General features: G+C 60.0%; 2 protein-coding genes across 3 annotated transcripts in view; one reads left to right on the top strand and one right to left on the bottom strand.

Moving 5' to 3' along the window:
- Positions 1–12404, top strand: part of LOC122913695 (ABC transporter F family member 4-like) — a 38570-nt gene extending 26166 nt beyond the window's left edge. The window contains exons 4-7 of the mRNA XM_044260340.1: positions 1994–2155; positions 3446–3540; positions 9222–9342; positions 12056–12404. The gene's annotated coding sequence lies outside the window, so the exon portion shown is untranslated. The remainder of the gene's footprint in view (positions 1–1993; positions 2156–3445; positions 3541–9221; positions 9343–12055) is intronic.
- On the bottom strand, positions 3538–14196 carry OVOL1 (ovo like transcriptional repressor 1). Of its 2 annotated transcripts, none has more exons than XM_044259698.1 (4): positions 14083–14196; positions 7049–7266; positions 5013–5202; positions 3538–4765 (listed from the first exon to the last, which is right to left on the bottom strand). In XM_044259698.1, the coding sequence occupies exons 1-4, from the start codon at positions 14180–14182 to the stop codon at positions 4470–4472; spliced, it is 804 nt and encodes a 267-aa protein (XP_044115633.1). In that variant the 5' UTR covers positions 14183–14196; the 3' UTR covers positions 3538–4469. The 2 variants fall into 2 exon arrangements, with proteins under 2 accessions (XP_044115633.1, XP_044115634.1); XM_044259699.1 differs by lacking the exon at positions 14083–14196 and adding an exon at positions 12434–12477.
- Between the last annotated feature and the right edge of the window lie 4067 nt (positions 14197–18263).

The following is an 18263-nucleotide window of genomic DNA, read 5'->3' as shown; positions in this document are numbered from 1 at the left end:
TACTTGTGATCTCTCTGTCAAATAAATAAAATCTTAAAAAAATAATAAAAATAAATAAAAAAATAAAGGAGAAAGAAAGAAATCGCTAACAAGTGGCTTCCCAGACTCAGCCCTCCAAATACAGTGCAGGGGGCTCCCTTCCATTCCCCCCGTACCCAATTAGTCACCCCCTGGGTGAGCCATGCCGGGACTTGGAAGACTTCCAATCCCTGCATTTCGCTCTGCCCAGTCTCATCCTCCCCTCTTGCTGCTGGTTCAACACTGGAACCCCCGGGGGTCAGCCTTGCCCTCCGCTTCAAGCCAGCTGCCGCTTAGCTGGCCATGGCCACTACCCACCACATCTCCACCACACGCTGTCGGTGAGTTTCTTCAAAGGTTTTCTCAAGATGGGAGCCTAGAGACATAAAGTCTTTATATGGGAAAGGGACTTTCAGGCTCGGGAAGCCAGCTCATTTTATAGGTGAAGAGACTGTGAGGTTAGGTCACTTGCGCAAGGCCCCACAGACAGCATGAGACAGGACTGGGCCTCAAACCCACGGCCCGGTGACCAGCCCTGACTGCAGGGAGGCGACGCCGGTTGCTGACGCCACACTCCTAATGTTGCCCAAGATCACCTTGACTTTTGGGGAGGCGGGCAGCTCCGTCTCCCCATTGATGTGTTGAACTCTGTGTCAGCTAAGCCCCCTAAATTGTTTTACAACTTTATTTTCTTCTGGTTCTAGAAATAATATATGCTTATTGTAAAAAAAAAAAAATTAGAAAATACGTAAAAATATAAGGTATAAACCTTCCTAGCACTTGCTCGCTCCCCACGTGTGTTTGCTTTGCTTTTGGCTGTAAGAATAAGATTCTGCTTTTATCCTCAGTGACGCCATCTTGCGAGGCCCCCAGCGGCTCTCCCGCCAGACTCTGGTCTTATCAGCTCTGCCCCGCACCTTGGGCAGGGTTCCAAAAATGCCTCCGTTGTGCTGAATGAAGGAGGCAGGCAGCCAGATTGCTGATGGACGGACTGAGACCCTCTGCCCACACTTCTGAGCTTCAGCCTGCTCTTCCCCACGCCCCCTGCCTCCACCCAAAACACCTTCCCCTTTCTTCGGTTCTGTTCAGATCCCCTGTTTTTCCAGCCCGGCTGGGCCTCCACTTCTTCCAAGAAGTCTTTACTCTTTCAGATGCAACAGACTCCTTGTGGGGTCCCACAGCATTTGTAGTCCGGGACACCTGTGCCCTTGGTTGTATGTTGACCCCCATTCCTCTCTTCTCCCCACCTGGCTGGGGCCCATCTCCCAGTCAGTGGAAGCGCACCCTCCACCCTGTGCTTGTCCTTTTTCTCCCACGGCACCCACGCTACAGGGTCTGGAGAGTATGATGGGCCTGTAATGGGGCCCTCTGGCCTGATGCCACAAGAAGGGGTCCTCGCTCAGAGCCCTGTCCCGCACAGGAGTTCTAAGGAGTGGGAGAGAAAGCAGCTCCCGGGGAGCCCCAGGAACATTCCCCCACCCCCACCCCTGGCTTCCTAGAAGCTTAGGCCTGGCTCCTGTCTCCTCATGAGGTTGGCCTAGAGGTGCATCATCTGGGTTTTCCAACAATGGCTTCGGCTCATCTCGGGACAGATCGAAATGGGGTTTGGTTGGCCTTTCACACTGGGAGGCTTCTCGTGATAAAGATCCTCTGGCTACTGAAAGACACAAAGAGGGTTAGGGGCCCTTGGCAATCAATCCTCTGGGCTTCTTTTTTTTTTTTTTTTATTTGTCAGAGACAGAGGGAGAGAAAGCGAGCGAGCACAGGCAGACAAAGAGGCAGGCAGAGGCAGAGGGAGAAGCAGGCTCCCTGCCAAGCAAGGAGCCCGATGTGGGACTCGATCCCAGGACCCTGGGATCATGACCTGAGCCGAAGGCAGCTGCTTAACCAACTGAGCCACCCAGGCGTCCCAATCCTCTGGGCTTCTTACAGGGAGCCTTAAAGGTCAGAGCCATGTTTTCCTTTCTCTTCACAGCACCAGGACATGAACCCTCTTCACACCTCCTGGAAGATCACATCGAAGGCCCAGGACCGGCAGCCACCCCCCCTCCTTGGTTGTCCATCTAGCAGGGGGGACATGATGGAAGAACACAGAACTGAGTCCCCAGAGTGATCAGGTCTCCCCAGGTGACCCTAGGTAGGTGATGGGGAAGACCAGTTAATCTCTAAATTCCTGCCTGGTTTGAATGGCCCGGAGGGACGGGCTGCACCCTGGTGTCGTGGCGGCAGAGCTCATGACGAGACCCAGGCCCACTACCCAGCTTCTCACGGCGGGAATGGCCGTGTCTTCCAGGCAGTGGCCAAAAGATCAAGTGAGCCGATGTGGGTGAAACGCAAGGTGCCCGGCACAGAACACGAGCTGTGCGGATGTAGCTGGCCCGATACTAGGTGCCCGACCCGGAAGTGATGTGACCTTTGCGCCCTGTCATTTGGGATCACTGTCTTCCTTCTGTGGTCCTAACAGGTGGTAGGAAGGGAAGTGGAAACCGGACTACGAGTGACTATGCTGGCCCGGCGGCCACGTCAGGACGCAGGAGCACAGGGCAGGTGGGGCGAGCGGCCCAGGGGTCAGGCGGCAGGCTCTGAGTGCCGAGACCAGGGGCAGGCCACTGCATCCGTGCAGGTCAGAGTCTCGGCTTGACTTGAGGCTCACTGGTAACCGTAAAAGGGGAAAGCTTTGCCTAGGATGCAACAACCGTTTTGATTGATTTCCCTGCGGGTGGAAAAAGAGGTCTATAAGACAAAAAAGCAGAAACTCAGAAAACGATAATTCTTTGATTTTAATAGCTGGGGGAAAGTTATAAAATAAAACAGACAACACAGAGCATTAGGGCTCCCTCCGATTGCAATAACACAGGGCTACAGAAATGTAAACGAAACAGAGCTTCCAGATAAGGTTATTTTATACTATATAACTTCCAGAATACAGCAGCTCCCAGACACTCTAAAGTAAAATAAAACAGGAGTCTTCCAGAACAATCTGTACACAGTCAGAGGGCGGTCGGAGAAAGCACCTTCCCCTCAGTCTGGGCCTGGTTCTGCCCAGCGGCTCGGCCGGCCCAGCCTGCTGCACTCTTCGGACCGCTTTCCAGTTTGCCTTCTCCTTCTTCGGCAGGCTGGCTCCAGCCCTGTCCCTCTCTCCTTTTTGACCCACACCCCTTCTCCTGTTTTTTAGCAGGAGACCCAGCCACACCATTAGAGCCTGGTGGCTGATTTCCTCCAGTCGCGCCAACCAGTTCTGGGATGGCTTGTTCCTCACGCGCTCGTAACCCAGCCACGTGAAAAAGTCAGAAAGCAGGCCTCAAATATCTAATGCTGCCCCCCCGAGGGGCCTCTGAGGGGTCCCAATTTTTCGCTGCTGCCGTAGGTTTGTTCACTCAACCCAGGAAAGGGCAGGCCTTGCAGCCTGGTCCTGTTCTCTTCTCAGTGTCCCAGACAGTGGACTCTGTGGATCAAGGACTCATCACCCCACGGGCCTTTCTCCTACAGCTGCCCCTGGACAAACTCTTGGCCTCCACAACGGTGAGTTGTTCCACAAAAGGTCCATTCTTAGGAGGCAAACAGGCTCTAGGTAACCCCCAGGCAGGCCTTGAAAGGATGTAGGAGGGAAGCAGAGCCCCCGGGGGAGGGGGAGTAGCCAACACAGTGCGTTACCCCAGCAGATGGGCAGCCCCCAGGCAGGACTGGAGGAAGGTCTTTGGTGAGATATCTCGGGAGGTACAAGGGGTGGGGGTGGCTTGGGGAAGCCCCCCACCTGCCCCCAGAGCCAAGGCACAGAGGAGGTATGAAATGTCCAGGATAAATAGAACTGCATGGAGAGGGAACAAAGCCAGCTCCATCCTCTCTTAAAAATAGCCACCATTGGCACCAAAAATATATTAATATCTGTACATGTGTCAAAAAAAAAAAAGGAAATAAAACTTCCTTGGCACCTTGTTGTCGGTTTCCTAAAAATGAGGTGATGTGTGGAAAGGCCTCCTGTGTGTGCAGGAGCGTCCGTGGCTGTGCACAGAGTATGCACCGCCCCGAGGGAAGGACCAAGGCCCCCATGGCCCTGAGCTTTAGGCACACTGCAGGGCAGGCGGGCGCCAGCTCCCCCAGCACCTTGCTTTGCCCAGCTGCTCTCCGCCCCTGCTCTTCCCTCCGCTGCCCTGGGGGGAGCTTGTGGCCCCGGTCCCATGCTCCGCGCTCCGGAGCAGCATGGCCGCCGAGCATCCCCATCCGTCCTCTGGGAAGGAAGTCTTCTCACTGTAGGCGGGCTGCTTCACGGGGAAGGCACCCTGGGCCTCGCCCACGTTGGTCCGGGCTCAGAGTGGCCTCTGCCCCTCAGACAAAAACGCAAACATGAGCAGAGCTCAGCGCCAGGCCTGAGTGGACATGTGAGCCGCAGGGGGCTCTAGGCCCAGTCACTGCCGGGCAGCGGGCAGGCGACCCGGGCCGGGCGGGGCCGCTCAGAGGTGGTGGTTGCTCTGGAGCAGGGAGGTGACGGTGTTCTGCAGGGCTACAGCCACCTTCTTGGAGGTCTTGCGCAGCAGCGGGCTGTCGGGGTGGTGCTCCTTCAGGTGCAGGACGTGGCCCTCCTGGCTCTCGGACGTGCAGCCACACTCCTCGCACACGTACAGCTTGGCCCGCCGCTCCTTGTACGCGTACTTCTGTTGCACGCCGTGGATCTTCTTGAGATGGGACTCCAGCGAGCAGCGCTGCGTGAAGGCCTTGTCGCACAGGCTGCATTTGTAGGGCCGCACACCTGCGGGGAGGGGCGCGTGGGGGTCAGCGAGCCGACGGCAAGCCCGTGGGCCCCTTCCCTGACGTGGAGAGGCCAGGACACCTGACTCTGAACGGGAGGAGCCGAGGACACCCGTCCCGTCTCCAGCTCCCTGAGGGACCGACCCATGAGCCACGGGGGGCTTCTGCCCTGCGCTCCAGGACGCCCCCTCCCAGGCCGTGGATCTCCCCTCCCCCGCCGGGCAGGGACTCCCAGGGGCTCTTCTCACCGGTGTGGGTGCGGACATGCCTCTTCAGGTCGAACGTGTCATTGAAGCCTTTCCCGCAGTAGGTGCACAGGTGCCTCTTGACGTCGTTGTGACACTTCATGTGGCGGTTCAGCATGCGCTGGTAGGTGAAGGCCTTCTGGCAGATGTGGCAGGTGAAGAGGTCTCCACTGGGACTGTCCCCCAGGGTCACCTGTGGGTGAGGATGGGGTTTGCGACAGCCGTCCAGAGCATGGGCTGCAGGGGGGCATGCCATGGCCCAGGGACAGCCGAGCTCACCCTCCGGAGGCCGCACCTCTGTGCCGCTGCCTCACACATCAGCGCGGGAGGGGCCGGAAGGAGACTTCGGGTCCATGGTCAGGCTGCTGCCGGCTTCCCCAACCCCCGGCCACCCGGCCCCTTTGCCCTCTCTAGAGACCTGCAGCAAGCTCCCTGTGCGAACGGCCGGTCACCACCGCCTGTCAGGAAGGCTCCCGCCGCGGGGCCCAAAGCTGCTGTTCTGCACCTGTGCCCTCTGCTCGCCTCCTCTGAGGTGGGACCGAGGACGACCCGGACACGGCCTCCGGGGCCGCCGCTCAGAGCCTGGAGCCCGGCCCCCCGCTTGTACAGAGCCAGGCCCGTCGCGGTGTGAGGGGAGGCCCCTTGCCATCCTCACGACCCTTACTTAGACACCTTCTTCGTCTCTTTTGTTACTACGGAAAATCTCAGATCTTGTCAGATACGGAGATGAGCACCGTGACCACAGCGACCATCATGTAGCGTTTAGGGCCGGTCTTGCTTTCTCCTTCCATCCCAACCTAGCCCTTGGCCTTGGATCATTTGGAAGCAAATCCTGGCCACCCTCTGCCCCTCAGAGAGGATGCAGCTCCGAGTGTCAGCCGTGCCTTTCCGGCCGCGTGGCCCGCACAGGGAGACGCGGTCTCCATCCTCCACATCCATGACCGTCCAGAGGCTGCTTGTGCTCTGTGGGCGGCCCTGTTGTGACCCCTCCTCCTGCCACCCCGTCCCACCCATCAGCTCCTCCTCTACCGCTTCAGGCCCCAGGGAAAGGCCCTCTGTTGCCGGCCAGCTACGACCTTTCAGGTCAAGACCCACTCCTCAGGTGCACCTGCCATCCTGTGCCCTCTGCCCTCTCTCCATGCCCTTCCTACCAACCAGGGTCCAGTGGATGACAGGAAGGCCCACAGGGGCTCAGGGCCACTGTGCTGGCTCCCTGGCCACCTGACAAGCCTGTGTCTGGGTGCTTTCCCTCTAGTTACAACATGCACTTGGCCTACATGGGGAAGAGAAGAAGGAAGGGCCTTCTGGTGCCAGCTTTCTTCAGTGCTTTGGCACAGAGAACAGGGCTACAAGAACCCTTCCACTAGATCGCTGCTGGCAGGTGCTTCGAGAGCCTAGACCTTTTAGGAACTCGGGCCCGGCCAGGGACAGCCTCACTGGCTGCATGCTCCTCGAAAGCAGGGGCATTTCTACTGCCTCCTGCTCTCCTTACGGTTCCCACCGCTGAGGCTGAGTGCAGCGGGCGGCTCCCCTGGCTTTGCCCTCGATGCGAGGCCTCAGAGGCCAAAGGGGACAGAAGTGGCACACTGGGGGAGAGGGAAACTGCAGGGCACCTGCCTCAAGGGACAGTGAACCACAAGGTGGACTCCAGAGTTCACTCTGGGCGCAGCACAGCACGGAGGGGAAGCCAGGAGAAGGGGCGGAGCCGGGCTCCTGTCTCCCACTTTTCCTAGGGCTTGCAAAGAGGTGGTTCCCTTTAAGGCCAGAAACAAACCAAAGCAACTCCTAGAACGGACTCCCAAGGGTGAAATATCTCTGAGGCCCTGCTGCTTCTTCCCAAAGTACGACACTGTCGCTTTAGACCTACTTTTCTTCTTTTCCGCCCCAACCTGTGCCCTGCTGGGTCCGCTTCTCGGCAGAAACCCAGGCCCAGATCCAAGGCCAGCCTCTGCCTGGGTCTCACTGCACCCGGTCTGGTGGGCCAGACACAGGTCTATAGACACACTCCCGGTCCTCAGTGACGGTATGAGACTCAGTACCTTCATTTTGGTGCGCAGAAAGCCGTGGTCTCTGCTCTGGGGCTCTGCCAAACGACTCATGTCTTCGGAGGGCAGCTGGGCTACCACGCAGGGCCCTGGGGCCACACCATAGCTGGAGTCCCGAAGGCTCATGTCCAAAACCATGGGGCAAGACGGGGGCTCAGCCACCGACGGCTCTGGCTCCCGGTAGGGCTGTGGTGGGCAAAAGCCCAGACTGACTGCAAAGAGAAGAACAGCCAGGTGAGGGGTCTGGCAGGGAGAACAGGATTCAGGGGTCTCTCCGGACAGCTGCCGGGCAGTGGGCTGGCTGGGCTCGGGAGCCTCCACCTTGGCACGGCAGGCTGTCCCCAGCCCGTACTTGCTGCCCCTCCCTCCTGCCCCATTAAGGTAATTACAGGGGACGCCCGCCAAGCACCACAGCCCACAGGTCTGCCTGCTGAGTAATTTGTGTCTTAGCGGAACTGGGAGGACCGAACCTGCCCCGCCAATTATCCCTCCAGAGCTGTCCGCCTGGCCCACCTGGGCCAGTCCCTCTGGATTCCAGGTCTCATCTGTGCTCCTGCGTGGACAAGGGGGCACCACTGGAGGCCCTGGGTCCGGGGATTCATCCCTGGCCCCTGGCCTGGGCCGACCTGGGCTGCTTCTACAGGCCGATTTAGCCGCTGGCCTGGGGGAGCGGGTGGTCCTCGGGGCTGGCTGGGGTCTGCTGCAGCTCTGCGGGGCTCTAGGCTCACCACTCCCACCGGCCAAGCGCGGCAGGCAAACAGGACAGGTGAGGTGGAGCAGGGAGGAGGTCAGGCGGCAGCAGGTGGATGCCACGGAACGGTCTCCTGGGCGCCGTGCCCAGCTCTTATGCAAGCCTGCCCCACAGCGGGGACCGCTTGCTCGCCATAGCACACCGAGGGCTGGGCTCCCAGCCTCCGCCCTCCAAGGCACCGATACCTGGCAGCCCTCGGTGGCGGCCGCTCCCTGCCAGGGACAGCTCACACTGAACGGGGCCAGAGAGGCTGGGCCCCCGTGGCGGAGCAGGGAGGAGGACACGCTGCCTGAGCCACACGGAGGGGACCAAAGAGGGGCCAGACTAGCTAATGTTTTAATGTATCAGTCTTTTTCTTCCCCGAAAGGCTAAACTCTATACACTTGACCTTTTAACTGGGCAGGGCTTAAGGGACAGAGTCCCACCCCCACCATCAGAAATCCGAATGTAACTTCTGGCTGCCCCAGAACGTTAACTGCCCAGAAGCCTTATCGAGAACAGAAACAGTAGCGGAACACACGTTTTGCATATTCTGTGTGTCATAAGGATAAGGTAAGCTGGAGAAAGAAAAGTGTTATGAAGAAAATCCTAAGAAAGAGAAAACACATTCCCAGCCCTGTGCTGTATTTACGGAAAGGACCCAATGTCTGAGCGGCCCCTGCCATGTGGTTCAAACCCGTCTTGTAGTGCGAGGATCTGCGGTCCCTAAACGCCATAGGCCAGGAACATTTTCCAAGCTTCGAAAGGATAAATCAAGAGGGGCATAGGAAGGAAAGGATGAGGGTGCTTCTAGAAGACGGACTTAGGAGACCCAGTGTAGGCTCAGACCAGCGGACAAGGCCCAGCACACCCCCTGGCCCAGGAGCTGCTGAGACAGAGAGGCCCGGGGACCCAGGGAGGGGCGGCCCCAGGACAGGGGGCGCTGGAGGCAGAAGACAAGGCAGGCCCAGGAGCTACTAATGCAGGAAGCGCGAATATGAAAGCACCGAAGAAGTTTCGGGAGAGGCCCTGGCTCTCGCCCCCTCAAAACACAACAAAGGTCTGACAAGGGAAGAATGCGCCTGCCTGCCGCCCAGAACCCGTTCTGCTGGCACTGGCGTCCGTCTGTCCGGGGGACTTTAATGAGCCACCTCATTCCGGGTGTTGATTCACCAGTGCCTGGCCCAGGCCCGGCCTCTGAGCTGGCACGGCTCCTCCCTCGGAACCCTGGGAGGCTGGCGGGGGGGATGGGGGGTGCTGGGAGGTGGGGGGGCAAGCTCTCGGGGTCCCTCCGGCCTCCCCACGGTGACGGCGGTCTGCACACCGGGTGGGGGCTGTCAGAGTGCTGGCGGCTTCTGAGGCCGCTTTACCGGCCACTGGAGAGAGATCTTGGCTGAGAATTCAAAGCTGAATGACAATTTCCATTTCTCAATCCAGGTAGAGACCCACAGGAAGCTACCCGCTTCTGTCTTTCAGTATCAGAGAGCCTGAGCGAAGCTCCTGGAAGTGGGAGCCACAGCAGCCGCCCCGGCAACGGCGGAGGGAGGAGTGACAGCAGGTGAGGGCTTACCAGTCTGTGCTCAGAGCGAGCTGTCGCTCTGGGCTCCCCCTGGCTCCACTGAGGGGGTGGCGGTCTACCCCCCCCCACAGCCAGGGGCAGCGGGGGCTGGACGGCCGCCGTAGGGTGCCAGGGTGGGGATGTTTGCCTCGGCCCCGCCCGCCAAACCTGTCCTCCCGCCACCCCCGGGAGCACACCCTGCCGCCGCCGCACGCACACGGAGTGCTCATCGGCGTGCCGCTCCTGTCCCTGGGTGTCACTGGGTGGCACCTGGCGGCAGGAGGCAGGAGCAGAACTGGTCGGGCCCTGCTTGTGCTGCTCTCTGTCCCCTAATTAGATGTTTCCGGCAAGGCGGCTGTGGCGACTCCTCGCCCGCCCACAGCTGCGGAGCGCGGCGGGGCCGGACCAGCTGGGCCGTCTCCCCACTTACTCCCGCAGGGGCTCACGGGCTCCCCTTCTGTTGGCCCCGCTCACCTCTGTGGGGTGACGCGGAGGGCCCAGGGAGCCCGGGGCAGCTTTCCAGCCAAGGGCCAGCTCCCCAACTCCTCGTCCTCAGCAAGTCCCCCCTCTCAAGCCTGGCCCTACCCCTGACTGCATGCTGCTGGCCGCACGCTGGCCAGAGGGCCAGGTCCTCCCCCACGCCAGGCCTCCGGTCAGGGCTGCTCTCTAAGGTGAGCAGGTGAGGCACATGTGAGGATGCCTGATCCCCGACCCTGGAGGGAGGTTTGGGGGGGGTGGGGCTGCTGGCGTTGACCTGGTGGGCGGGGGGTGGGGGGGTGGGTCGTGACTCAACTTCCAAATCAGGAGGGACCATGTATCAGCAAGACCCACGCTGGTGTGAGCTGGCCTTGCCCCCTTATCAGGAGAGGCAGGGGTTCCCCGTGCCCCTCTCCCCACCTCCCCCCGCCCCTGCAGGTCAGGTAGCAGTGCCAGAAAAGCAGTGAGGGCCAGCCAGTTGGTAGAGATGGGCAGCCCTGGAAACAACGGGCCTGTGCCCCAGCCTGTGGCTTCCATCCTGTGAATGCCAAGTGTCTCTCAGGCAATCTCTTTTTCCCCTTTCCCAATTGCCTTTCAAAGTCGACACCGGGCCCCTCAGCGCCGGGCACCTCGGCCCTGGTGCCAGGGTGGGCAGCCCTGACCAGCTGCGGGCTGTGCCTCCCTTTGCCGTCCCCCCATCCCACTCTTCCAGCCAGCACGGGGACGGGCACCTCTGTGGGACTCCGAATGTGTTGCAAGTGACCATCAACAGTGGCCACCCTCGCTCTAGTCTTCCCTGTGCCCAGAGGACTTGCCCTCACCTGCTTTCTTTCTGGGACAAACGGTCTGGCAGGAGTCTGTCTTGGGTCACCCCAGCCGGGAGCAAACAGCTTGGCAGCTTATGGGACAGCGCCCCACAGGGCAGGCAGGAGCCCCATCTAGGCCACTACCCAGGCCCAAGTTGCTCTTCCGTCCCCACTCACTGGGTGGCTTTCTGTGCTCCCAGTCTTGCTGCCTGGAGACATAGCAGGCGTTTCCTTCCCTGCCAGCATTTCCCAGGAATTAGAAGAATGACCTCACTGGAGGCCGGATCTCCCCCCCAGCCCTCAGTCCCTCCCACCGAACACACGTACTCGGGGGCCCAGAGCGGACCGAGAAGCCGGTCCCCCTCGGCCTGGACAGTGAGCAGCCAGGCTCCTGGCCTACCTCGTCAGCTCCCGGCTCAGCACTTCCCATCTCCCCTGCCTCGGCCTGGCTGCCTCCCTGGGGTGGGAGTGTGTTGGTGAACTGGGGAGACAGATTGCAGAGGCCCCAATGCCAGGAAAGGGGTGCAGGGGGGCCTAGAAGCGGCCCTGGGATGCCCATATCTGGGAGCAGGGCATTTTGGCTTCTAGGCTGCTCCTAGGCTCATCTGCCTTCAAGCACCTTCCTGACTTTCCACTGTGGCTCAGCAAGGGCTTGGAGTACAGGGCTTCATCCCCTTTCCCTGGCTTCCCCTTCAGTCCAAGAGATGGAATTTAGTGGGTACCGGTGCTTCCTTCTTGAGAAGCCAGCATTACTCTCTGTTCTATTGCTAGAACAAGGGAGAAACGCCTTGGGAGAGGAGGGCAGAGCGTGAAGGGCTCAGGCTGGGCTCTTGGGCCCAGAGAGGTAACCTGCGGCCTCTCTTCCTCTATGACCTCACAGCCCCCTGTGCCCGCTTCTGGGCTTTTCCCCTTGGCTTTGGAAGGGGAGTGAGGCCAGGAAAAGGTTCTGCCCTGGGGATGGGAACTTCTAGAATCATGCCTCAGGGAGAGAGGCTAGAGTGCCGGGTACCGGTGCCCTGCGCCTTCAGCCTCCCAGGGGCTCTCTGATGCCTTAAGGGTCTCCGAGGGTCGGGCAGGAAGGTCAGACCTCAAAGGCTTCCCTGTTCCCCAGCTCCCACAGGGCCTCTCCCAGTGAGACTGGGGTCAATGCTTAGCTGGTCACAACGTGCTGAGCCTGTGAGGTGGGGTGAAGGAAACGTGCCCAGCCGGCTCCTGGGGTCATGGTCGGCTAGTGATGGAATGGCTCAGCCAGGGGACAAGCCACCACAAAACACACTCCCCCCTCTCCAGCCATCTGAGGCACCCAAGCGTGGCCCGAGAACATTCCCTTTCTCATTTCCAAAACCTGTGGGAAAACTCTCCAGTGGGCCACATGGCTTCTAAAAGCTAAATTAAGTGCTTTGCCTTCTACCCTTTGCTTCATCCCACAGGACTCACCCTCCCCAGAACGACGAGGGTAAACGCTCACCCGTGCCCTCCAGGTTTAGACCCGGACCCAACCATCTGGGCCGATCCTGTCTCGAGAGAGGCCTGCACAGCTCCCTGCCCTGGACACCAGCAGCAGGTGGCACAGACCACCCGGAAGCCCTCCTCGGCCATCCCCTGTAGGGACAGCCCCGCACACCGCTCCCGCAAGGGCCACCAGAACTCTGGTGGGGAAAGTCACCAGGATGCAAGGAAGTCAATAATTTGAACAAACGGAATTTCTTTGTCCTTTGTAAAAGTCAACACATGATCTGTTACTGATTGGGATGTGAAATAAAACTAAAAATAACAGCACACTGAGTCTCCCGCAAGGCTCAGCTCACCTTTAACACAGTCCAAGTTCAGTTTATCAGATCCGAAGGCGCAGCTAAGCAGCAAGACAAACACAGGTGAGGGAGGAGGCAGGAGCAAAGAAGGGGGCTCCGTTCCTCTCGCGGCCCTTCTGGAGGGGGGACCCCCCCCACCGCCAACCCACCTGCCAGGAACTTGGTCAGGCAGGAAACTATGCACAGAATCCTGGGCCCACACCCTAGTCCACCTCAGGTGAGCTGCGTTTTGGCCTCAGTTTCCCCTTGTTTTAAGGAGGCTCTAGAAGAAGCGCCAAGGCCCTTGAGATAATCTGCGAAACATCCCAACAGCGTCACAGGCCATTGGCTCCTGGCCCGTCAGGTCACAGAGATCTCACCACTACACCCACTGTCTCCACCAGTTTATTCTAGGAGAGAAACTGAGGCAGGAGCTGGTACAGGGCCCCTCACTGCCCTCATTTCACCACTTTCCTGCAAGGCCCTGGGCGGTGCCAGGGAGCCTGCAGATCAAGGGTCAAAGTCGGTTGGTTAATTACAACCCCTGCCCCCCACCTCCACCTCCCTTGGAGGCGCTGGGCTGGGTGTGCAGCGCGGGGGGGGGGCGGGGGGGGCGCCCCACCCGCAAGGCGAGGGGAGGGGGAGTTCGGAAGGAAGCTGCCTTTCTCCCGACCAAAGATTTTCTTGGGGGTGGAGGAGGATAGAAGGCACCAAAGTGTTCTCAGGACTTCCAGAGGAAGATGCCACTGGAGAGAGAAACAACTCGGGTTACTCATTCAAAGGCGACGCTGTCAAGGCGTCCTCCAAAAACAGGCTGGGTGCACCAGCGGCCGCGGGTGCCTGGTCCCCTGGCGGGGGGCTGGGCTCGTGAAAAGCACTGTCCGCTCAGCTGCGTCCTCTGCAAGTATGTCCCCGGCAAGGAGGCGCGTTTCTGCCGGCGGTGAGACCTGATCCCACCCTGGTCCCCAGGACAAGCGGGGCGTAGCCAGGAACCGTCCCCACGGGTCTCGGTGCACTCCGCGGGGCGGCCGGCCGGGAACCCTTGGCGGCCTGACCCCCACCACGACCTTCTGGCCACCGGAGTGTGGGAAAGACGGAGAGATCCAGGAAGGCGGCTTAAACGAGTTTTCTCTTACATTTTGCACAAATTGCGGCTGAAGCTCCAGTTCGCTCCCTGCCCCCCGAGGTGGCATCGCTCCAGTGCCCTCCTCCCGCCTCATAAAAGTCCCCGCTTTCTGGATTTACGACGTGAGACTGGAGGGTCGCCGGAGCGGTGACACACCCCGTTGCCTCCCCTGCGCCGCGGCTCGGGTCGGTGGGGTGGAGGGCGGACCCGCGCGGACCCGCGCGCCACGGACCCGCCCGCCCCCGGCCCAGCCGCGGGGTCTGGGAACTGCCCCCGCCCCCTCCCGCCGGCCCCCGCCCCCAGCCGGCGCCTCCGCCGCCGCCCTGCCGTCCCCCCTCCTCTCCCCTCCCCCCGCGCCCCGGGCTAACGGGGCCGCGGCCGCTTAAACATTAAATCGGGCGCCCCGGCTGCGTCCGCCCGCCCGCCCGGCCCCGCGCCGCTGCGCCCCGCACGCACGGCGCCCGGACGGCCCCCTGCCCCGGCCCCCTGCCGCGGCCCCTCGGGCGCCGCAGGCTCGGGGGAGCGGCGGGCCGCGCCTCACCTGGCACGTAGATCTCGCCGCGCTCCTCGTCGGGGAGCTCGCTCCAGTTCCTCTTGCACGTGGAGACGCACGGCTTCTTCACCAGGAACGCGCGGGGCATCTTCGAACCTTCTTCGCCCGGCGCCGTCCGCTTCCGCAACTACAGCCGGGAGCCGTCCCACCTGCCCCGGGCCGAGCCGGGGGGGGCCGGGGAGGGGAGGGGGCGGTTCGGGGAACGAGTCGCCAAGGGCCCCCCACGTTCTGCGGGGAGACCGTGCCCGGGACGGCGCGCGCCGCCGCCTCCCACTCCGCGGGGCCGTTGCCGCCCTCGCTGCCGGCCGAGGCCCTTGCTGCCAGGTGCACCGCGCGGCCGGGGAAGCGGCAGGTCAGCGTCTCCCGGCTCGACTGGCGTCCCCCGCGGCTGCTCGGGAAGTCTTAAAGTGCGAGCCGGACGGACGGGTTCACGCTTTATTGGCTCGCGGCGGTGTGTGTTGGTGGCTGGGGCGGGGTGGGGGGGTGATCTGAGCTAATTAGCTTGGAGCGTCCCGGGGAGCGACGGCGCATGCGTTGGGAAATAACGGTGACAACCCACCTATTTGTTACCTGTCGAACCGGTTTCCATTCCGCTGCCGGTGAGGTGGCCTCGCGGCCTGGGCGGGGTGGCCGGGCGGGGGCGGAGGGGGGGTGCCCAGCGCGGGGCACCCAGCACCCGGCTGCCCCGCCGGCCCGGCAGCTGCCCGCTCGCCGGGGAACCCCACCCCCCCTGCCGGGAGCGCTAGCTAGTGCTTCGCGAACCGAAGCTTCGGAGTTTCGGGGGGAGCCGAGGAGGGGAGGGGGCAACGTTATGTGCACCCGCGCTCGCACGCTCTGCGGGGGATGAAATGAAACTCGCCCAACGGCGCGCCCGGGGCCCCCGGGGAGGCGCGAAGCCGTCGGGCGGGAACGGGCGGTCCCGCCCACACTTGTTGAACCGGGCCTGGACCCAGGCGGCCCGGATCCCGAAGGCCCGGCTGAGCAATTCGTGGTTCAGCCAAGTGGTATTTGCCGGGCTCCGGCTCCGTGCGGGCAGGCACGCGAGGCTCCAGGAGCGCGTAGGCCGGTGGGCGGGCCCGCGGGGACGACGCGGCCACTGTACAAAGCGGAGAGTGCCCGCGGAGAGCCGATCGCCGGTCCCCGTCCCAGCCCGCTTTCAGGCCAGGGAAGGGAGGAGGGCTTCGTGGAGGAAGGGGCGTTTAAACCTCTCCGAGTCCACTGAGATCCGTAAGACCCTAGCGCCTTTGTTGCTGGGGCTTACACTCCCGCAAACACCCTCATCCTGGTCCCAAAGAGCCAGATTTCAGGTGCCCAACCTACTTTGCCTGGTTTCAGCCCCTGCAAGGCAGAGGGCTCTTGTCTGCTTCCCGCAAAAGCCCACCCTCGGCTGAGGGTCAGCCTGGGACACACACCCTCCCCTTTACCCCCCACCCCCAACCGTTCAACAGACTCTGTCCAGCCCCCAGGTTTAGCTGGAGGGAGGCCCACCCTGGGAGTGCTTGTTGCTTTCCAAGTTACTGTGACACTTTGGGCTTCTCTTACCAGCTGGTGTCCTGGGGTCAGGAATGGGACCCCTTCCTCTTTTTAGCTCTCCGTCTACTCCCATATAAAATAAACATTTCAGGATCTCTACCACACATACACCTTTTCCATGTGTTAAATATTTGCTGGAACAGATTAAGAGGAAATGAGTCTGATAAATGAATTCACACAATTCCAAAAGTCAGGAGTCAAAGGGAAGCAGAAGGACTTTGGGGCAGGCCCTCTACATTCCACCCCCCATAGGTGGTCCAGGAGCCCCTGAAGGTGGGCGGGGAGAGTGTGCACTTCAGGAACAGGTGGCTTCCTCCTTCACTCCCTCCTGGGGCTTGTGACTTTGGCCAAAGGCCTTTCCTTTCCAGCCTGTTTCCTAGTCTATCACCTGGGAATCCTGTCACCTACCTCCTGGGGTCACTGTGGGCTCTGGCAGCGGGCGCTGCTCTTTGCCCCTTCCTCTCCTAGGACTCTGCCTTCACGCACCCCAAACATACTTTGTCACCCCTCCCTTCTTACCTGCACCCTTTGGTTCAACTGGCGTGAAGTGAGCACATTACCTTTTGAATAAATCCTGGAGAAACATTTTCCAACACAGTGTGTCTAGGAAGTAGATTTAGTCAATTAAGTCAACAAATATTTATTGAGCATTTCGGCTGTGCCAGACCCTGCCCAGGGCTTGTTACACAGTAGGTGCTTAGTGGAAACTAAGTCTTCACAGATGACCTTGGACACAAGAAGCACAGTCTTTCTTGTTGGGGGGAGGAGGTTAGTAAGGAACAACTCAAATGTCTCCACTTGTGGAAAGAATGTCACACAGTGTCAGGAGGGATGGTCACCCATGCTATCTGCTGCTATATCTCTGGTATCCAGTATCCACTGTTGTACCTGGCACAGAGTGGGTTATGGATAAATACTTGTTGCATGAAAGAATATCTCTTTTTCTTGACTCGTGTGACCCATTCAGCTTTTCATGTTCCAACTTTTGGTAGAGGCAATGGATACAAAGCAAATTTATTAGAAGGAAAGCAACAGGGCAGGTTCAGTGACCGAAGGCAACTGACGCAGGCTGTCAGGGAGGGAGAGAGAGATGGAGAGGGCGGTAGGGACGGTGCAGAATGTGGCTGTCTAAAAGGGCAGTAATAATCGTGTCATTTGAACAAAGAAACCCAGTGTGGCCACATCCGTCCATTTTCGAAAAGAAGCCAAAAACCCAGGTTTGTATGTAAAATCAACCAATTTTTTAAAGTTGGCTCAAAAAAATTTTTTTAAGATCTTACTTATTTATTTGACAGGATGAGAGACAGCGAGAGACAAGCAGGGGGAGTGGGCGAGGGAGAAGCAGAGCTCTGGCAGAGCAGGGAGCCCGATGCAGGGCTCGATTCCAGAACCCTGGGATCACGACTCAAACCAAAGGCAGACCCTTAATGACTGAACCAGCCAGGCTCCCCTCAAAAAAAAAAAAATCCTTAAAAAAACCCCATGGAACACGTCAAAGAAAATACCATTGCAGGTCAGATTTGCCCCATAGGCTGCTGGTGTGTAGTCTGTGGTTCCTGAGCCGCCCTAGAATGAGACAATGTGCATGAACTTGGATAAACACCAAGCTAACCTGTGAACTCCATGAGGGCAGGCTCCTTCTGCTCCGTCCACACAGTGTCAGATGTCATTCATTCACTCCTTCCTTCCTGTCTGCCAGGCAGACAGAGAAAGAAGGAAAGTTTTAGTGCGATGCATGACTTCGGTGTTGGGATAGTCACAGGTGGGGGTGTTGAGGTCTGAGCAAGAGGTAGGGGCCGGCTGGGCGAGCAGGCGGGAGAGCCAGATCCCCAGAAGGACACCTGGGGCCCCAGAATGGGAGTGAGGCTAGTGTCGTGAGATGAAACAAAAGACGAGGTGGTATTGGGAGGGGATGGCCGGTGTGGGAACTGAGGTCGAAGAGGCGGCTGTGCCAGGTCGCATGAGGCTCCGTATGGTGCAAAGCTGTGGTAGAAGGAAGACTGGAGAGATGGTAAGGACACTACTATCCGAGCAGGGCTGTGATGGTGGCCTTGGCGATCTGCAAAGGGAGCCATGAGCTCTGGTTCTAGGTGTCCTGAGTGGACCTCTCTTGATGGCATAGTGTTGGGACAGGGGAGTGAAGGAAGGCAGAACTCCAGCAAGCAAGCCAGGACGGTGCTCCCTGAAAAGTCGAGGCTGGCTCCCGCCTTGAATGCTGGGCTCCCAGCCTGAGAAGTCTAGAAAGAGCTGGGGCAGGAGTTAGATGGAGAAGGTCTTGAACTACCCCTTCCTGTTCCCAGACAAGGCTTAGCAGGGAAGCCGGGAGAGGGTAGAGGCAGGGCAGGGACTGGGAAGTAGGGAGGTTGAAGGCAGAAGGGCTCCCAGGAGATGAGATGTGCTGTGAGCACAAGCAGGCAAGGGCCTGGAGTCGGGGTGCCCCAGACTTTTTTAGTCTCTGGGGAGTCGAGGCAAGCCGCCTAACCTGTCAGGACCTCAGTTTATGCATCTGTAAAGTGGGGCTCCTAGTTCCAGCTCTGTTCCTCAGAGAGGTCAAGAGATGTTGATTTGCTTTTGCCGGAAGTCTAGCAGCCTTTGGAAATAGACTCATCAAGCAGGCTGATGGTTCCACGGCCACC

Source organism: Neovison vison, chromosome 7 (genome assembly GCF_020171115.1).
Source record: "Neovison vison isolate M4711 chromosome 7, ASM_NN_V1, whole genome shotgun sequence".
Taxonomy (NCBI): Eukaryota; Metazoa; Chordata; class Mammalia; order Carnivora; family Mustelidae; genus Neogale; species Neogale vison.
This window is presented reverse-complemented; position numbering and strand designations above follow the sequence as displayed.